This window comes from Elephantulus edwardii, unplaced genomic scaffold (genome assembly GCF_000299155.1).
Source record: "Elephantulus edwardii isolate Elephantulus edwardi_28Jun2011 unplaced genomic scaffold, EleEdw1.0 scaffold00322, whole genome shotgun sequence".
NCBI classification, from domain to species: domain Eukaryota; kingdom Metazoa; phylum Chordata; class Mammalia; order Macroscelidea; family Macroscelididae; genus Elephantulus; species Elephantulus edwardii.
In genome coordinates this window covers 1,073,602-1,094,930 of record NW_006400072.1, presented here as the reverse complement: position 1 = coordinate 1,094,930, position 21,329 = coordinate 1,073,602, and the positions used below count along the sequence as shown (strand labels likewise).

Below are 21,329 nucleotides of genomic sequence, written 5' to 3'. Positions count from 1 at the left end.
TTGCAGGGAGATAAAATGAAAGAATTAAGAGATGTTTGGCTTCCAGGGACTCTGACCTCTGGTATTTCAAAGGCCAGCAGGGAAATTCAACTCCTTCTAAATTCAGCCAGAGCTGTGTCACCAAGACCGTCCTGGCTGGCGAGGGAGGTCCTGTGCCTGGAGAAGTTTTTGGAATTCCTGGATTAGCTGGGTGTAAGGCTGTCGGGGCCTGTGTGTGGAACGCCCAAGCAGCTGGACGGGGGGAATTCTCTTGGCTCCGCTTATTGCAGCCTATTTTTAGAGGGCAGCTTCAGACAGAGTTGGGAATTTTCTGGGCCTCCCATAACTGGACAACTTCAGCCCTGTCCCCTTCCAAACAAGACAGATGTGTGATGTATTCATGGTCTTTGAGCAATGGAACTTAGTGATGTTTTCCTTCCAGACCTGCTTGTTTGTAGGTAGTGAGTATCTCATTTGAGTTGCATTTTTCTGTGGCCCAGTGAACTTGTGCTGCAATCCCAAAGGCATGTAGTTAGAATCCACCAGCTGTTCCACTTGAGAGGGATGGGAAGTCTCCTCCCGTTTAATTTACTGCCTCAGAAAACCCCTGGAAGGTCAGCTCTGGGCTGATCCCAACCGCGGCACACAACGACAATGACTAGTGATGTTGAGAAGCACTGAATCTGTTTGTTTCTAGATCTCTTCCACTGGTATTTGTAACCTCCAAAAACCTGCTGGAGGATCAGCTATCAGTTGATTCCACCTCAGTGGCAATGAGGGGGTTTTTTTTTGTTTCTGGAGAATTGTTTATTCAGATCTTTTACCATTAAAAAAAATTGGTCTATTTGTTTTTTTTATTGCTGAGCTCTGATAAGGATCTGAGACCAATCCTTATCAGACACATGATTTCCAAATATTTTCCCTCTTTGCTTGTCTCTCCTCATTTTTAATTTGGCAAAGAAAATTCCAGAAGCCAAGGACAGGACTGTGGAAATAGGCAGTCAGGGGGAAACCATGACATCCTAAATTGGTTTAGTTGTTGAGTACTCTTTAGTTGGCCAACCCATAGGTCAACTATAAATGTCCAGCAGGTTTTCAGAGGCAGTAAATCACACAGGAAGAGAGTCCCCATCCTCCTCCCGCAGAGCAGCTGGTGGATTCAAACTGCTTGCCTTTGGTTTTGCAGCATAGCTTCTTACCACTAGGCCACCAGAGCTTCCTTTCTTTGAGGGACTGTCTTTCTGGTGCTATAAGCTAGGCCAGTCCAGTCCTCTTCCTTCACTGCCCTCTGCCTCAGTGTCCCCATCTAGGATGATTATCCATTCATTAGGCCCTTTGTGCTTCCTCCCTCCGAGTTAAAAATTCAGAGGAATATGAGATGAGGCCCCTGCTTTGTAAAGACTTGCAACCTTAGAAACCCTCTGGGGTAATTGTACGTACCCTGTCCTGTAGTGTCACTGCGAGTCAGAATGGAGTATGTAGTAGTCCTCTTCAGTACCACAACACGAAACAGCCCGTGGCCTGCCAGGAGAACGAGTATGTCTTGGAGGAGGTACAGCCAGGATGCTCCTTAGAAGAAGAATGATGAAACTGCATCCCACACACTTTGGGCATGTTGTTAGGAGGGGTCAGTCCTTAGAAAAATACATCATGCTCAGAAAAGTGGAGGGCTGGCAAAGGAGGAGACCCTCAGTGAATGGACTGACATATTAGCTGTAATAATGGGCTCAAGTGGGGCACAGATGATGAGGATGGCACAGGATAGGGCAGAGTTCAGATCTGACGTTCATGGGGTCGCTATGAATCACAGTCCACATCTAACAACTAAAACAGAGTAGGAACTGACTTGCTAGAAGTGAATTTGGGTTTGTAGCTTCTTGATTCCTGCAGGTACCAGACCTGCAAGAAGAGAGACTTACAGGTGTGACACCCTGGAAAATTTTATCTATGTCCACTGATGCACCTCCTGACTACATCTGATGGATGGGTCCTATAGGTGCTAGGTCCATGCTTGCCTTTAAGGAGCCCCAGGGCAGACAAGACACAAGTAAATGTATAAATGAAGAACTTGAGAGGAGAGAGGTATGGGAGAGAATCGAGTAAGGGAAAGCGTCTGAGGAAGTGTGTCAGTGAAACTGAGCCTCAGTTTTCTCCGTTGTAAAATGGGACCAAATGTAATGCCACCCAGATCACAATGATGCCTTGTAAGCCAAATGTCAATGAAGACCTCTAAAATATTCAGTATTTAAGCCTGCTGTGGGAGATCTGAAAGGGATCTCTGAGTGAATGAAAGGCAGGGTTTTGGAGTCCAGGAAGGAAGAAGCTGTTTCCATCTGATCCCTCCAAAGGGCCCCCAAAAGCCTCCATCAGGATGGGACCCACTCTTGGCCAGAACCAGAAAAGTCCGAAGTTGGCACCATCAAGTGAGCTCAGGTTGACTGGTTTGGGGGTTTGTATTTGCTGTGCCTCATTCCCTGAAATGCTGGCAGGCCAGATCCCCCCAGAGGCACCTCAGAAGAAAGGTCTGGTGATTACTTCTGCAAAGTTTCTCTCTTGTCGTAAATGTATTCTGGCCCACAGCAAATAATCTTGTAGCACAGAGTAGAAGTTCCCCCATAAACTTTCCAAAGATGTAAATCATTAAGGAAGCCAACTGCCACATATTTCTCGCAAGTGGTTGGTGGGTCCACCCTTTTACTTAACAGCCAAGATCCTAATCAGTGTGCCACCAAAGTTTAAATATCCTATGTCATTCAGTTGTACTTTGCATACATGGACTTGACCAAGTGTCAACTGTTTCTTTATTCTTCCTCATCAGGGTTGTTGATAGGTACCAGGGGATTGACCTTGATAGCAACCCTGGTAGTGGCTTGGTGGATAAAGAGTTGAGCTGCCGACCCAAAGGTGGGAGGTTTGAATCCACCAGCTGCTGTCTAGGAGGAAAAAAATTCCCCCCAAAACTCCTAGAGATTCATTCTATTCTGACTCGATGGCAGTAAGTTGAGTTGATAGCAACCTAGTACAACAGATTGAGACCTGCCCAGACCTACCCCATCCTTTTAATTTCTACCATGGTCAAGCTCCTTGTTGCACTCACTGTGTAAATAAATCCTTCTCATTGAAGGTCTCTTTCTCTTTTGCTGACCCTCCACCTTTCCAAGTGGGACGCCCTTTGCCAAGGGCTGGTCTCTTCTGACAGTGTGCCCAGATATGCAAGACAAGGTCTCACCATCCTTGTCTCTAAGGAGCACTCTGCCTATTCCTCTTCTAAGACAGAAGTGTTTGCTTTTTTAGCATTCTATGGGATATTTCAGACAGCTCTGGTGGAGTAGTTAGTCCTAGGGAGTTGTGCTGTAAACCCAAAGTTGGTGCCTCTCCTGTGGTTCTAATCCAGCAGCCACTCCATGAGAGAAAGATGGAGAATCTCCACCCATGTGATTTACAGCCAGATGGAAGGTCAGTTATGAACTGATTCAAACTCAGAGGTAATGGGTTTAAATGTTGTGTTTAATAGGCTGCCAAAACCACAATCCAAAGGCATCAGTTCTTCCATGGTCTTCCTGTTTATTGTCCAACTTTCATATGCCTGTGAAGCAATTGAAAATACCACGGTTTTGGCCAAGCATGCCTTAGTCTTTAAATTGAAAACCTTGCTCTTCAGAGAGGTCCCTGACAGATTCCCTCAATGCCGTATGTAATTTGATTTCTCGACTGCTTCTTCCATAGGTGTTGATTGGGGATCCAAGGAAAATGAAATTGTTTACAGCTTCTGTTTATTGTCATATTATTGGCCCAGTAGTGAAGATTTTTGTTTTCTTTATGTTGAGATGTAATCCATACTGAAAACTATAGTCTTTTATCTTCTTCAATGTTTCAAATTTTCTTCACTGATTACTCCTTAATACTTTAATTCCTCATCACTCTTAATATAAGCAAGGTTTTGTTGGAAGTTGTTGAAGGGGTTTTCTTCAAATCTTGATGCCTCATTTTTCTTTATGTAATTCAGTTTCTTAAATGATTTACCCAGCGCTTCTTACTAGGGTTTAAAAAAAAAAAACCCCTCTGAATTTGCAGCCTCTAGGAATTACTCCCAGCCATTGCTCTTATGCTGCTATGCCAAGCCCCGCCCTCTGAGCTAAGCACCGCCCCTTTCAGCACACCCTCTGGGCGACCTGATCTTCATCCCCTAGCTCTCTACTCCCTTTGCTTAGCCCTGCATCCCTTCAGTTTTGTCCAGCTCCCTGTGGGTAGCACTGTCTTGTCTCAGCCCCCTGACACCTGGGCACAGCCCCGCCCCTTGTGCCTCACCGCCCTCCTCGCTCTGCCGGCCCCGCCCCCTGCGCACGGCCCCGCCCCCTGCGCAAGGTCCCCGCCCACGCCTCTCCCGTGGCTCCATTTGGCCTCGCCCAGCCTCCCTGAGCCCGGCCCCGCCCCCTACGAGCAGACACGCCCCTTGCGCCCCACCCGTTGTCCCGTTTGGCCCCGCCCCCGGCCCCGCCCCCTCCGGGCCACATTCCTCCGGTCTGGCCTTGCGCTACGCCGGGCGGGCGCGGCGGCGGAGGGGCGGGCTCTGAGCGCGAAAACTCGGGGAACCCGCGGAGTCTGGGCCTGGAGACCCGACGTGGTCAGTGTCGAGTGGTCTGCTCCCCAGGCGTCGGCCCTGGGTTCTGGCTGCAGCTGGCAAGAGGCGGCGGCGCTCTCCTGGGCCTGGGTCCCGGCGCCGGGCCCTGGTCAGCTGCCGCTGCGGCCGCCATGTGGTGCCTGCACTGCAACTCGGAGCGGACCCAGTCTCTGCTCGAGCTGGAGCTTGACAGCGGGTGAGGGCCCCGGGCGGGGCCGAGCGGCGTGGGGTGGGCGCGGGAGGGAGGGCCGTCTCCGGCCGGCTGGAATGGGGTGGGGGCGCCCGCTGGAGGTGGGGGACAGCAGCTGCCCCTCTGTCGTATGCTGCTCGTCTCTGGCTTGTGAGGAGACTGGGTTTTGTTTGTGCAGTGATTAAGAACCGCCAGGGCTGCAAGTGAGAGAGAAGAGGAAGGAGAGAGTGTGTGTGTGTGTGTGTGTGTGTGTGTGTGTGTGTGTGCTGTGACAGGAGAAGTGACTGCGTGAGATAACTGTCACAGGGCAGGACGGTTGTTTGTGTGTTGAGAGAGTGACTTTAAGATGGGAGTTTGCGGGACTTGGGAAGTTGTGAGAAGGAAACGTCATGGGCCCATGAAAGTGTGAGCAAGACAGACAGCTGGACCGAGGATGGGAGAGAAAGTGGGGTGGAGCTGTTTGCGGGGACCCCTAGAGTGTGTGTCCGTGCCTGTCAGCTCAGTTTGCTCAGAACTGAGCAGGAGTCTGAGTGTGTGACAGCACAGCAGAGTCTTCCCTGTCACCTGGTGGCTAGCTAGGCACCTAGGAGTGTGCTGTGCCTGGGACAAGAGGAGGTTGAGTTGGCGGGTGCCGCTAGTGTCTGGGGTTGCTGTGAGGGCTGGGGTGTTGGTTGTGAGGGCAAGGAAGCCATTGTGCCCCCTGTCTGGGTGCAGGGTGGGGCCTGCTATGGTTGAGTGTTATATGTGAGAGGGGCCAGCTCGCCTCTGTTTGGGTGGCTCCCTGAGCATTCAAGGGCTGGTATTTATGGAGAGGGAGAGAGAGAACGTGTGTGCTGAGAATACTGATTTCCTCTCTCGCCTCTCAGCACAGCTGTCCCCGCACTGTTTGCTGGCCCCTCCAGGAACAAAGGTGTGCAGCTGAGGGGACTTTCTGAACAGGCTGGCTTGCTCAGGCACCCACTTGGAGCTCTTTGGCCTTGAAGTTTAGAAATTCTACATTGACAGTCTCTTGCATATGTGCCTCTCTGCCCCACCTTGCCCCAGCCAAGGGCCTCTAAGTCTGAAGCCCCTTGTGGGGCCGAGGGTGGGCTCCCAAGAGCGCATCCCTCCTATGTCTAGCAGGGCAAGCTGCAGCTGCAGGGCCATCTGTCTTGAGTTGATGGCATCAGTCCTAAAGTGGGGGCCACATTATTCATATTCTACATGTGTACGGTGCCTGTAGCTTTTCCACCCAGGGTCTCATTTGCATTATTGTGCTTTGGCATATTGCAGGCAAGCAAGCTGAGGTTGGTTATTAAATCTCATCAGTACTAAGGTCCTGTGGTTTACTGAATGCTTCTTATACCCTGGGCACTGGAGATGTGGTGCTATGGTGTATGGCTTCATAGTGGCCCAGTGTGACAGCATTGCATTGCCTCATAGAGTTTCCTCTGCTGTCACCCTGAAATGAGATGGATCCGTACAGTGATTACAGCAATAATCTTAAGCACAGCAGAGATTGTGAGAATGACACAGGATTGAGCGGTGTTTTCTTCTGTTGTATGTCAGGTCACAATGAGTTGGAATCAACTTAATGACACCGAACTACAGAAGTCTTTTTGACAGAACACCAGGTCTTTTCTCCCACAGCAGCTTGTAGGCTCAAAGCACCAGCCTATCCATTAGTGGTTGAATACTTAACCATTGAGCCACTAGGACTCCTGTTAGGGATGTTGTTGTTGTTAGGTGCCTTCAAATCAAATGCAACTCATAGTGACCCTGTGAACAATGACTCAGAACCATCCCGGCCTGTGCCTTCCTCATCATCTCTGACACACTTGAGCCCAATCCTGGAGTCACTGTGTCATCCCATCTCTTTTTCGCTGACCTTCTAATGAGCAAACCCTGAAGTCTTTTCTGTCATAGAGCCGCTCAGAACTCAAACTCGCTACCATCAAGTCAGTTCTAGCTCACAGAGACTTGTCCATCTGGTTTCCAAGGCTGTAACTCACAAAGGGAAGAAGCTGGTCACCTTTCTTACGTCTTACTACTGGTGGATTTGAACTGCCAGAGACACGCAGCTGATGGGTTAGCAGTGCAACCGCGCCATCAGAACTCCCCCATAGAGTCACTAGTCTAGTGGGAAACATTAACACACGCTGATAAACAAGCTGATGTGTCCCCCCTGCTACATTTCCCTGAGCTGAACTCTACTAAGTCTTTCGATTGTCCACCACACTTCTGATTGGGAAGTCCATGGCCAACTCTTTTGCATAGTTCTTAGTTCCATGTCCCTTCTCGTTGGAAGTCCCTCTGTGTCTCTGATCTAAATTCCTTAGCTACAGCGGAGTCTACTTGGACTCTCCTGTGGTCTGGGCTGGTGAGAGGCAGCTGCTCCTCAGTCCCCAGAACTAATTGTTCATGGGACAGGTGTCCTGAGAGTGTGGAGCCCCACTCAGGCACAGCCTGCAGTTTGCCCTTCGCCCTCAGAGCAGGTGGGTCACATTTGCTCTGGTGTGTGTAATATGTGGTTCAGAAGGGAGCCTAGGGAGGGAGGTGAAAGAACCAGGTCAGTCTCTGGAAGCTGAGCGAGGAACAGGGGTTCTGGTGACTTACTGAGAAGGAATTAAGCTAGCAACTCAAAAGCATGCAGTTCAGATTTACTAGCTACTTCACAGGAGAAGGATGGGAAATTCCCATCTGTGAAACTTACAGCCTCTGAAAATCAGTTCTGATTCTAAGGTACACAACAACAAAGATCAGGCTCAATGGTACCTAACAACAACACAGCCAGATTGAGTCCTGTATGCTCCAGGGTCTGTGGCGGACAGCCGACCTGAAATAACCATTTCTGGTGCTCCCACGCCACCCCGCAATTGCAGGTTTCTCTTTAACACACATATGATGCCATAGGAGGGGAATATAGTGACTCGACCAGAATTGAGAAAGACAACTGAAAGTAAAACCTGCAAGGGACCAGTGTAAGATCTCCGAGGGCCCGGCCTGCCTTGCCAGGACTTTTCAGGCTTTAACTCAAGAAAGCAGGACTATGGACTAGTTATGCTAATATTTATACAACATTTGTTCAGAAACACAGGTAGAACTAACAGCTGCATAGTCAAACAGTGTGATGACCAAGCAAATAGGTGTTTCTGGAAGGGCTTGAACAGGCGTTTCGGAGGCAGGGGGTCTGTTACTGGCCTCTTTGAAATAGTGGGATGATGGTTTTCATGAGAATCTGTGAGTCCCAGGCAGCTTGGGCATGGGTATGGCAAGGCTTTATGAATTTATGCAAATTATCATACCCCTCTAAACTCCAATTTCCTCTGTGGAAGGGAATGATGAAACTACAGAATGACTCAAAGAATGTGATGTCTGAAAGTCCCTTGCTTGGTGGGTCATATGTATTTACACATGTTATCACCCTGTTTTTTCCACTGTGGATAGTCTCCCTTCCTCTTTTGAGAATTTCCTATGAATTATGATAATGGGTGGCATATCAGCCCAGTAAGCAGAAAGACAAGACAATAGGACCTGGCTTGGACCTCACTGGAAGCCCAGAAGAATCTCTGTGTGTTTGTACCTTGAGGAGGGTAGAGGTGAAGGAGAGAGAACAGAATCTGTATGTATATGTATGAACACGGAGCAACTCAAAAGCTGTTGAAGGTGATTTATCATTGGTTCTCCAAAGCAAATTGGTGTAAGGCAAAAGGCCATTAAGGCTCTTACAGAATTAATTGGTGTGGCCTTGGAGAATCTGATAGCTCGCACAGCTGAAAGAAAATTGATGGCACTTATGGTGAAACTATGGCTTGATGCCACCTGGGCCTGCCTGCACTCTGGATTCTGTGGCTGTACCCTGAAATGTGTGCGTGTCCCTCCAGTCTCCATGCTCCAGTGCTCACCTAGATGAACACCTGGCCACAGAATGCATGCAGTGCATCATCAAAGAATGTGTGCGTCATTGAATGTGTGTGCTGGTGCCTGTAACTGGAGCTCTGGCGACCTAGTGCTTAAGAAGCTGCATGGTTCGAATCCACCAGCCATTCCGAGACAGAAAGATGAGCAGTCTCCTCCTTTGTGATTTACTGCCTCTGAAAACTCGCTGGAGGGTCAGCTGTTAGTGGGATCAGACTTGACAGCACACAACAAGTGCCTGTATGCTTTCCTGGACTTGAGGAATGTTTTGTTCTCTGGAGACATGTGGACCACTCAAAGACGCCCACCTTGTCTTTTCTGTGTCCATTCATTCAGCAGCATTTCCTTGAGTCCATGCCAGGCCCTGGAACCAGATTTAATAATGTGAAATGCACCCTGAAGCACAGCCCTTGTGGTCACAGATACCCTTGCACTCACTCTTTGCAGCTGTGTGCTTCTGTATATAGTGCCTCACCTTTCTGAGCATTGGCTTTCTCATTGATTAAATGAGCCCAAAAATACCTCCTGGAGGGGTGTTTGGCCTTGCCTGGTGACTAATGCGTATTAGCTGCCGTCAGACAAATGGTTGTTGTCTAGGAACTAGCTGTGGTGATCATCATTACTGTCATCCCCCTTTCGTGAAATGACTGCTAAATTAAAATACTTCCTCACAGTTACCTTTTGTTGTTGGTTGGCTTCCGGGTCAAGAGTTCTAGAGCCTGCTTAGCTCTTTGTGAAACCCCTGTCTCTTTATACATCCAGCTGCCCTAACTTTTAAAACTTGTATTCATACCTGGCTGTCGCTTCCCTGTTCCTTGCTGGAGAAGGACTGTTCCTCCATATTTTCCCTTGACTTGCCTCTTCTAACATCTGATAGTTGACTTTAAGCTTAAGGCCCAGATGTCAAACCACAGCACGGACCTCCTGGCTTACAGGGGTTTGGAAATGGTTTTATTTTTTCCTCTTTGTTCAAAGGTCAGTATAATAATAGTCATGGTTCCCATTTTGTGAACTCAAAGTGAAATTCCTAATTCTGACAGCTAATTATGCGGAAGGGCTTTCTGTTGCTGTCTTTCAGATGTAGGAAGGCTGTCATTGGCAAATACTGGAGTTGGACTTTGAACCCTAGTCAGCCAGGCTTCAGGCTCTGCTCTTTATGCTAGGCTATGCTGCTTCTGAGACAAAATAATCTTTAACAAAACATGTGGCCATTGTAAATTGAGGCTTTGCATCTTTCCCAAGCTAGCTAACAAGTGTGTTGCATCCCTAGAAGCAAGGTTTCCAAAATGTTGAGCTTCTTGCCTGCAAGCTGATTGACCACAGCTCCCAGGTCTTCTGCCACATCTCACTCCAGTCCCACAAACCCAGAGCTGCTACTTGAGGTGCTCCTGCAGATTTCCAGGCAGTGCCCTTTGGCCCTAACCTTTGCAGTGATTTGAAGGAGGAGGAGCATCTTTCTTGAAGCTCCAGCCCAGCCTCAGTGTGGAATGAGCTCTTGAAGGACAGCTGCCAACTGCCCTCTGACCTGCTGTAGTGTGACCAAGTGTCCTTGTGATGAGGAAATCCAGGTCTGGGGCTTTTGACATTTTTGGGACTTCATGCAGGTTAGCTGTAAAATTTGGTCCGCTAGGAGGGAGAATATAGAGAGAGCTCAGTTGGCATAATGGACAGAAATTGATGCTACCAAGCCAAAGGTGGGTGATTTTAATCTGCAGCCCTCAGGCTTGGTTTTAATTGTTTTTGGTCATACATTCTTCTAAGTGATATAGCACTGGTCCATCGATTTGCTATACAGAGGTAACTCGTGGTTGCTGTGATGCTAAACACTGTGACACTGATGTACCAAATGTGATATTGGTCACCCAGGTGGACAGTGTTTGGTGGAGCTCCCCGATCAAAACAAGCTTGGAAGCAGGAGTGGCATCACTTCCAAAATAGTTTGCCTCTGGAAACCCCATGAACTTGGACAAACTATGAAAGTTATACAAGTATTCATTCAGGTCTTTCGTTTCGGGTCGCTATGAGTCACTACAACTCAATGGCACTTAACAACAACAGGAGGGAGAAGGACCATTTATGCGTTGGAAATTTGGAAGGAACCCTCAACTGGGAAGTGTGTTCCTTGTTCACACACACAGAAAGTATCTCCAGAATAGACTTGTCAGTGAGATCTAGCCGTAGTCTGTCCATCCTTGCCCATTTTAGAAAACAGAGGTGAAGGATGTTTGCTTTTCTGCTACTGGGTGGAATGACTAAATGAGCTAATATGTGGAAAGCATTTAAATATGTGGTTTATGGTAAGTGCTTACATAGTGTTATATGTTATTAACTTATAGTAAGCTCCATAAATGTTGGTTAATCCATTGTTATTACTACCACTGCCCTGGTAATTAACTAACTTTAGAGGGTCTGTCCTGAGAGAGAAGCTGCCCAGAAAGCACCAAAGTGGAGGCAGCTTAATTGGCTCTTGCCATTCCACTTCTCCACACACCTGGCACCAGGTGCAGGGCTTCCCCCTGCCCATCTTATCACACCTATCTGTTGGCTTCAGCTTACTCATCTTTGAAAAGAATGATGACCTTCACGGCCCTTTGGTTATTTGTGGAGGCAAGATGTCTGGCCTACTGAACAGATTTTACAGCTACACCACCTGCATTGAACCATAGCTCTGCTTCTCACCCTCTGTGTTCTTGGGGATGTTTCTTAATTGTCCCACACCTTGGTTTTTCCATCTATAGAATGTGGATGATAGTAGGAACTTACAGGGGCTTAAGAAGATTAAGTGAATTAATCTGCATGAAGCACTTAATGGCATTGTAGACACTTGATAAATGGTTGTTGTTGTTGGTTGTTGAGGCACTGCCAGCCCATGGCAGTCCTGTGCACAGCAGAACACCGCATTGCTGGTCTTGTGCCATCTTGACAGTCTTAACATGCTGCATGGTCATTGTGTGTTTTAAGTGTCTTCCAAGCTTGGAGGCTCATCTTCCAGCACAAGTACTCAGTTGTGGGCCACAGGGTTTCCACTGGCTGATTTTAGAAGTAGCTCCCAGGCCTTCCATCTCAGTCTGGACTCTCCACTGAAACCTGTACACTGTGAATGACTTTGCTGGTATCTGAATCACTGATGACATCACACCAACACATACTTTAAAAAAAAAAAAAAAGAAAACCCAAAACCCAAACTCTTTGCCACTAAGTTGGAAGAGACCCTCCATTGGGTTTCCAAGACAATAAATCACATGGGAAGAGATTGTTCATCTTCTTCCCGTGGAGCCGCTGGTGAACTCGAACAGCCAAAGAGGGGCAGCCTCAGGGTTAGCCACGTAACTCTCCACGAACTGGGCCGCCAGCACGGACTGTGAGCTCTCACAGCAACACGTAGGCCATTACAGTGTGACATACTCACAGGTGAGGGGTGGCCTATAAGTGATAGCTTTTCACTGTTCTTTCAGGGCCAAGAAGTTCAGCTGGGCAGGACTGTGTTACTTGTTTGGGGAAATGTATTCCCAGATGAGCTGAGCAGTCTCTCCTTGGCCGTGGACAGTACCAGGGTTAAGAGAGGGAGGCAGAGAAGGTAATGCAGGAGCGCAAAGGAAGAGCCTGGGTATGTTCACTTAAGTGGCCCATCTGCAGACTCCTGAGAAGCGACTGAAGCACCTAGGCTTGTGTGAGTGTGTAGATCCTGCTGACTAAAGCTCCAGAGTTAAACAGCCCACTGAGAAGTCAACAGGGTGTTATGGAAACCACTTTGCTCATGAATTGGAAAAATTGCAGAGTCTGATGATTTACCACTTGACTGTGGTGATGATTTCTGAGACATAACAGGCAAATGGCCTGAGCTGTGTGTGAGGGAGGGGCCGCTGAGAGACATTTCAGGGCTGGGGATACTGAGGCTGATGTGGCAGGAGGAGCAGATTAGTGACACTTGTATTCTGAGATGATATGCTGAGCTGAGGATCCAGGGCTGCCGGCCACTCTTGCATCCTGGCCCTACCTGGGGCTGCTTCCGGTGCTTAAGAAAAGCAAGTGTGCCAGAGCGTGGCTGCAGGTCAGTGACCCTAAGTTCCTCCTGCTCCTGCGCTGCCCTTTCTGGCCCTGTCAGGTTGTCACATGGGCAGGGGTGGCATTTGGGCCAAGAGAAAGCTGGCACGAGTCAGGTTTCTGCCTTTATTTGATATGCAGTAGGGACAAGGATGTTGCCTCTGTGATTCGTTTGTGTCAGGGGAAGGCATGAGGGGGGACACACAACAGGTGCTCAATAAGTGCCAACAGGAAGGATGAACAGGTGCACTTGGGTGGAGGTGTGTGTCTATAGTTGGCAGATTGGGGCTGCGGCTCAATACAGAATGAAAAGGAATTAGAGTGATTTTTTTTTAATTTTTATTACTTTTACACATGTTATGGTGGCTTAGTGATAAAGAGTTCAGCCCCTTAACCCCTTTTGCTGCGACCCTAATATTCCCTGACCCAAACAAAGCCAGGGAAAGGGAAAAGGGGCCTATAAATGAACTAGATCAAGCCATGTTCTGCAAGGCCTAAATAACGTTCTTTTCCATTTCAAAGCTCTTCCAGGAGTTCCAGCGGCTGACCTGATTTGACACTATACAACAACCACCTCACTTCCCTTGTCTGTAGGACAGAAACACAAGAAGCTACTTTCCATGGCCCCAGGGAAGTTTAATAGCATACACTTAATGACTCAACTCACTGCCATTGAGTTAACAGCAGACCCTCCAATAGTTTTTCAGGAGGATGTAAATCACACAGGTGGTGACCACCCATCTCTCTCTCGGAGCAGCTGGTGGATTTGAACAGCCAGAAACCTATTACCTATGGGTTAGCAACACAACACCCAAGAGACTACATCAGCAGAGCTCCTTCAACATGTTGTTTGCTGTTGCTCTTATGTACTGTGTTGAGCTGGAAGCGACTCCAAGCTGACCCTTCCACAGGTTTTCAGAGGCAGTAAGTTGCGTGGTTGGAGATGGCCCACCTTTCTCTTGAGGAACAGTTGGTGGATTCGAACCTGGAAGACTGGCAACATGAAGGAGACTGGGAAGGGTCCTGCAGGACCACCTACTAGCTCATACACACCCATGCAGCAGCACTGGGCACCCTGCATAGCTAGGCTCAGTCCAGAGGAGAGGTAGATTGCCAGTTTGGAGAGTGGTGGAGGACTTTTATAAACCACCCAGTGGCCTCGCATCTCAGAAACATAGAGGCTAGTCCATTTGGGTCTAGGAACAGTTGTCCAAATTCCCTGACAGTATCAGGACAACTCTCAGTGGAGATACATGGTGGAAATGAGGACAGTAGAAGGCCAAGCAAGTAGTAGCTGATCAGAAAATGCCACCAGCCATGATTCTTACTCATTGATATTAATGACATTGTCATTGTCATCAGGAATCCCTGAATGGTGCAAATGGCGAGGCATTCAAATATCAGCTGAAAATGAAACAGTTGATTATTTAAACCTACCCAGAGGTGTCTGGGGGCTGCTTCGGAAAGGTCACAGCCCTGAAAACACAGCGGGGCAGTTCTGCTCTGCATACATGGAATCAGAATTGACTCAGTGGCACCTGGTAACACCACCAACATTATTACCATTATCACTGGTATGGCTTTTGTTTCCATGCATAGGCCCTGGACAGCGCAGTGTGTCCGGTTCTGGGGGCTAAAGAGGAAGTGTCGAGGAAGCAGCTCTTTCCTGCTGCTGGAGGAGGGGGTGGTGCAAGCTGGGCAAAGGCAAATCCTTTGTTGCCTCTAGGTCCTTGGCTTTTCCCAGAGCCATCATCTATATGTGCAGGTATCTTGGTATTTTGTTTTACCTACTCAATAAAAACGACATAAATGCCCCAGAAGACCACAAGACTTGTTGTGGGTAGCAGATTTTTAGCATTATTTTTTTGCCTTTATGCTATGGAAAATTTTTTCTGCATTCATCAAGGTAGAAAAAAAAAATGGTAAAATAATGCCCATTTGTAGTTTTATATACTTTGTATTCCTGCACATATCCTCCTGCCCCCAGATTGTTTTTAAGCAAATCCCAGATGTTTTGTTGTTTTAAGCTGTTTTGTTGTGCCTGTTATCTGGCCATGGAGCGGTCTTGTGGTGGGTCTCTAGCACAGGATATGGTGTTCTCTGAACAGCATTTGACTTGATCTTGTCTAGCAGGGAAGTCACAGGCCTGGCTTCACCTCCAGATAGAAGGTTCTGTGCCTCTGAGCTGGTCACCAACTCAACTCCAGGGTTTGGCCATGACCCAGCCCTGGTGACCAAGTTGTGGTGGCCGACCCTAGTGGCTCATACTTCTCCCATTAGGCTTGACAGTCCCTGGAAATGCATGCTCTGCCTCTCCCATCAAGTATCCCAAGGGCAGGAACAAGCTGTGTATAATTTGTCCTGCCTCTTGAGTCTCTCGCCTTGTGTTGCAGACTCTAATTGATCTCTGGTAGCTTAATGGTAAGGAATTGCACTGGCAACACTAAGGTATGAGGTTTGAATCCACCAGCTGCTCCCCAGGAGAATGACAGTTTCCCCCTGTGTGATTTACAGCCTCTGAAAACCCACCAGAGGGTCATCTATGGGCTGGTTCTTACTTGACTGTACATCATAACAAAAACAATGGCTTTCACCAGGCAGAATTCCTTCTCCCTAGGGCCCTCGGCTATCCTTGGAGACCCCTAGCTAGGTGCTGGAGTTATTTCACTGCCTATCCACTCTGGGCACCACTAACTACTTCTTACCTCTGGTAGCATGGACTGTGTTGCTTCCAGACGCTCAGCTCTCAAGCCCAAGTGGCCACATCCTCCCAGCTTTCCTCCGGCCATGCTGACAGCTCCTCCCCTGCCCTTTTAGCCAGCTGCTCTCTCCACTGCCTTTCAGTATCGGGAGTTCTTAGCCCTCTGTCATAAGCACCATTTGACACAATCCCTTCTATTCTGGGGCTTCCGATAGTCTCCAGCCTATCCCTAGACCTTGAGGTGCCAACTCAAATGATACCTCTATCCACCAAGTTCCCAAGGAAACTCACTGTCTCTTCTCCCTAATCTGCTTCTCTCTAGTGTTTTCCACCCCCACACGCCCCCTTTCACCATTGCTGCACAGCAAGCCCCTCAGTCCTGAGCCAGCCCTTAGTGCCTTACTTAGAACTTGGCATGTATATGTGATCAGTAAATTTTTGTTTTGGGGGGGTTGTTGTATACCGTCAAATCAGATCCGACTGGCACAGGAGGAGATTGCCCCTCATTATGCAGAGGAGCGTCCTGGTGGATTTGAACCGCATGTCTTTGAGATTGCAGTACAGCTGCTTGCCACTAGGCAACCAAAGCTCCCTTTGTAATCAGTAAATTTTTATGTTACCATTATTATGACTAATGAATATTAATTATATTTGCCAGGTTTAGGTATTTCACATAATAAAGGGGGTTTGTGATTGATTTCTTTCACTTGGAACTCCAGTACTTTAGTCTCTAGGCAGTTGCACTGTTAACTCAAAGGTTTTTCCTTTCTGGAGGTTCAAATCCACCATTGGCTTCTCCAGAGAAAGATGAGCTGTCTCCTCCCCTCAGTTTGCCACCTCAGAAACCCAGGGGAGGGTCAGCGGAGAACCGAGCAACAAGCTTTTGAGAATTCTATTCTACTCAGCATAATGTAGGGAGCTCTGATGGCCTTTTGGGTAGAGCCCTGTGCTGCCAATTCTAAAGACAGAGAGTTCAAATCTACCAGCTGCCCCACAGGAGACAGATGAGCAATCTCCTCTCATGCATTTTATTGCCTCTGAAAACCCTCTGCAGGGTCATGAGATGGTTCCAACACAATAGCAGTGAGTGAGTGAGTGAGTGAGCATGATCTTGTCAGGGTTCATTCATACTGTGGCATGGAGCAGAACTGCATTCCTCTTTATGGTTGAGTAATACTCCTTTGTGTAAATACACCATATAGTGTTTGTCCATTCAACTGTTGATAAATGCTGAATTGTTTTACATTTTGACTTTGTGAATAATGCTTTTAGTGAGCATTGGTGTACAGGTACAAGTATCTAGTGGCTGCCTTTAAATCTTTTTGGATATTTGCCTAAGAATTGTATTATTGAGTTATACAGTATCAGTCAACTTTAATTGAAAGAAACAATGGACTTGAGTCCCACCTCAGGGGCTTTTTTGCACCATTTTTTAAATGTTTCTTCTTCCCCCCCCCCCCCCCCAGCTTTACCTCTGAACTAGTCACCACAATCCTGGCACTTCACTCCTCATTTAGATTGTGTATGGATGGTCCTGTTGGGTCAGTTGATCTGACATTTACTTCTGAACAGAGGGCTCTTGGAAGATGTCTCCCTTCTTTGTCCTACTCACTGCCTTACAATTCCCTTTCCTGGGACACCCCCACCCCACCCCCTGCTCAAGAAAGATGCGAAAGTGATAAAAATCTAATACTGTGGCAACAGCCCAGACTCTCGAGGACTTTGCTATGTGACAGGCCCAACCTGAGGGTGTGTGCACTCATTATCAAATGGTAATGCCCTCAGCAGCTCTGTGAGGTGGACAATACATACTTTATAGCTGAGAAACTGAAGCACAGAGGAGCCAAGTCACTTGCCCAAGGTCACACCGCTCCTGCCTGCCAGGTGCCACTCAATCCTCTAGGAAAGGCTCTATGTCTTAGTGTTGCACCTGCCGGAAGTTTGGGGTACAGTTTTTCCTACCCTGAGGGGAGCTCTGATGTAGTCTATAGCAAGTTGCTACTAGCCCAGAGACTGTCTCTCTAGTGGTTTGAATCTACCAGCTGCTCTGATGGGAGAAAATGGGCATTTTTCTCCATTTGTGATTTACTCTGCACGGATTCCAAACTAACGAGACAGTAGTGGTTCTTCCCTCAGGTCTTTCACAAGCCCCAGCTTTGTGCCTGCTCCTGTAGCCGATGGGAAATCTAGAGCCTTGTGGCTGTTGTGCCCTGCCCGGTCCTGAAAACCAGGAGTACCTTGGTGGACATACAAGGCAGGTGGATGTCTCTGGCCACGAGAAAATTGTGACAAATGTAGGGGGTGTGATGCAGCTTGGTTTATCAGCAGAATGTGGCCTTGGACCAGTGACATCACTTCTGTCATCCAGAAAATGGGAAGATGATAATAATATCCACCTTAGAATGCTCTTATAAGGATTATTTGCCTTCCTGCAGTAGCTGGAATAATAGCTGTTATAATCAGTTATTTTCGTTGTTATCAGTTCATTCATTCAATCCATACTACATTTTTTACCTACCGTGCTGGAGCCTCTGGGAGAACATATGGAATGTTCTCCATGGGCTTATCTGCACTGTCTCTCTGCTATAGGACTCTAATGTCCCAAGAACAGGGATCCTGTGAGTAAAAAGCACAGCATTTATCCTGCAGATGGCTGGAGCATAAGGATGGAGGGATATCTTAGGGAGTGATTAAGGCAGGGTGTTAGGTACCATCCTAAGGAGTTTGAACCAAGAGCAAGATTTTCAGCCAGGGACACAGACAACTTGTATTTTAGAAAGTGCATCCTGGCTACTGGGAAATGAATGGGCTTATACTAGCGAAGGCAGTAGGTCAGCTGAGGGAGTTGGGGTGGGAATAGGACTCACACCCATGGGTGAGGTGGTCCCAGGCTCTGTGATGACACCCCTCCCTGGCCTTGGATTCAGCGCAATGAGGAGGGAGGCTGCAGTGGTGGGTACCTCTCTCCTCTCTGCAGTCTCTCAGAGCCAGCCTCCCCAGCTTGTGCCTCCTGCCCAGCCCTCCCAGGGTGTCCCTGGGGCCCAGCCGAGCCCTGTCTGCTGGAGCCCGCCACAGAGAACTGCTTTATTTAAGTCCATTTTGCGCGTATGGAAATAACTAGAGGCCTCTGTATTTAATTTGGCTCAGCTGGGAAGATTTTTGGCTCGTTCTCTCTGTGTGTCTCTGTGTATGTGTGTGTATTCTGAAAAATCTTTCCGAGTGAGCCAGGAGTTGGAAGGCTTCTGGTTATCTTTGTGCAGTCAAAACCAACAAGAGCTGCCCTGGTGTAGCAGGAGGTGAAGGCCTGGCAGAGAGCAGGCTCTGGGAAATGGTTAATAAAAGGAAGGAGGGAGAGGAAGAGGGTGATGCCATCCACCGATGAGATCATGGCTCGAGACGCAGTTTTATAAACTTTGTTGCCCAAGACCAAGTAAGTTGTGGGTAGTGTGAGAGGAAAGAGCCTTGGAAAGTGTGGTGCTTTATACAGAGGCACAGCGATGTTTTTGGTTTCTCCAGCGGGGAGGGTTTATTCAGCTCTGTTCTCGAAAGGGCTTCTCTCTGGCCTTGATAAACACAGTGAAGAATCGTGGCTGATCCCATCTTCGTTGGTTTTTGGTACAGAGCAGAAATAGTCTCCCATGTTTGCACAAGGATTCGCAGTTGGTTAAGCATGTCCTTGCTTGATTCCCACATTAAGCCAGGCAGGGGTGATATATCCTTTGGAAAGGTGCGGCAAAGGAAGCTCAGAGAGGTGAGGTAACTTGCCCCAGGTCACTCCTCCTGGAGGTGAAGATGCTGAAGCTTAAACTCAGAGCTTGCCCCACACCACACTCCAGTGGACACCTCTGGAGGCAGAAGGGGCACCATGCCAAATGCAGACGGCTACTTCCAAGAGGGGAAGCCAAGAGCTGCTAAGGGTGGGACAAGCTTGAACTCAGGGTGTTCAAATCCCAGGGTCCAGTTTTGGATGAACACCTGGTATATTGCATGGCTTTTTCAATGATATCTCAACCATATGACATGTAGGAATTCAGGCTTCTGGTAATTGAGGTGCAGTGGCAATGGTGACACAGTTCTGATGTTTGTGATCAGTCAGATGGTCTTACTTCAGTAGAGTCACAGGAAAATCAAGCCCAAGGCCCTGTGTTCCCACCAGCTGTACAGAGCTGAGGGAATCCTTCAACCTTGCCTCTTGAGACTTATGTTCTAAATCTGGCTTCCTGGGAATGACTAAGCCTGAGGCTGCAGGTCCTACTTCTGCTCTTTGAGTTGGATCTTGGCTTTTGGTCCTTGCAAAGCATTACAAACAAATGCAAATGTCCCCAGCAGACAGAGGAGGTATAAGGGAAAGGAGAAGCCCAGCTCTAGCAGAAGTAGGGGCTGTGGCCATGGGAGAGTGCTATGTCTGAGCGATATGGCTGCCACTCAGCTTCAGTTGACTATAATCAAGTGGGAATAGGAACCCACTGTGGCCAGATCCTCAATTGTTTTTCCCCCAAGAGAGCCAGAAATAGATTTTAATATAAAATCTCTGAATGGTAAAACACTGGCAATTCATTACAGCCTTTTTAAAAAAAACACTGAGACACACTAAAAATGTTCAACTGTAGGCCAGATTGGTTCAGGGGCTGACGATTTGGATCTCTGTGCTTGAGCCCTTGCAAACCCCCTTACAGAGGTCTCTGCCTACCAGAGAACTCTGTGTGGTCCAAGGCCTTCTCATAAAGAGTGCCAGGTGGCTGCTAGCCTGGCTCCACAGCAACTTCAGCCTTCAAGCCAGCTCTTCTGGACAAGAGGCTTAGGGTCCCGGGATGGCTGAGTTTCACCCTTGCCTGGGGCCTGGCCCAAATGGCACTGGGAGCACAAAGGGCTTTGTCACAGGCTCTCGGGAAAGGCAACCCTTCCTAGGTTTGGCTGCAGGATTGGCATTAGGGGCTGATCTTCCTCTTGCTTAGGTTTGTCCCCCCCAGTTTGGTGCTCTGGTCCAAGCAGAGGCCCTGGCTGAGCCTGATTACAGGTTTTGCACTGGTCGTCTTATCCTTTTTTAGGCCGCCTCTTATCCCTCCTTTGTCGGCTGGATTTGTGCTCAAGGAAAAGCCATCTGTGCCAGCTTGCTTCCTGCCTGAGGCTGCTAGTCCCCTGCCCTGCCAGGGGGCCTCTTAGGATTGTGGGAGGTGGGCACTGATAAACAAGGAGATCTTTGAGAGGTATGGAGGTGCTCTCTCTCCCCCATGCTCCTTTGTCAGCCATGGTGTGGTGGGGAGGGGGTGTCCATGTTCTGGTGCATTGAACACGTGCTTGTACCTTGGAGACACACATTTGTGTCCACATCCCTTTTGTGCTTCTACAGCCCAATTTCAGGGTTAGACATGAGCACTCAACAGAGGCCCAGAGTCACAGAGGTCCATCCCAGTTGTGCCACATGCTGCTCATGTAATCCTGGATAAGATTTTCCTCTCCAGGCCTCAGTATTCCCTCTTTAAAATGGAGAAGAGTAAGCCCTGCCCATGGGCCTGTTGCCAACTAAATGAGGTGTTTGACATTAAAAACCAGGTTGGAATCTGAAGGAGGTGGCACTGCCCAAGGATTGTAGAGAAAAAGGAGAAGGATGTATGATCTCATAGGGCTCTTAGGTCAGGGAGACAGTGGCTAGGGCTGTGGGAGGTGGGCATGGAGTGGCTGTAGCCTAAGCAGATCTAGTCCATGGTGAGGAGCATTGAGGGGTATGCAGCTATTGCTAGGCCCACTCGGGACCTTTTGGGTTTGGTCACCCCTAAACTCATTGGAAATCATTGTTTTCTTTGCTGTATTGATCCATGTCCAGAGTTTGCAGATCCTTTGGCTACTGGAAACATAACTCATTGATTCATTCAGCAGATACTGCTTGAGCACTCGCT

At 48.2% G+C, this 21,329-nt stretch overlaps 1 protein-coding gene across 3 annotated transcripts in view; it reads left to right on the top strand.

Annotated features, from left to right (window-relative positions):
• IQSEC1 (IQ motif and Sec7 domain 1) overlaps positions 1–21,329 on the top strand; it is a 222,191-nt gene that overhangs the window by 133,156 nt on the left and 67,706 nt on the right. For 2 of the 3 annotated variants that reach the window (XM_006901363.1, XM_006901361.1), the window contains exon 1: positions 4,729–4,796. The exons of the other annotated variant lie outside the window; for it this stretch is intronic. In XM_006901363.1, coding sequence (XP_006901425.1) covers positions 4,732–4,796 — 65 coding nt within the window. In that variant the 5' untranslated portion in view covers positions 4,729–4,731. Of the gene's footprint in view, positions 1–4,728; positions 4,797–21,329 lie in introns of those variants that run through there. 3 annotated transcript variants of the gene reach the window in all.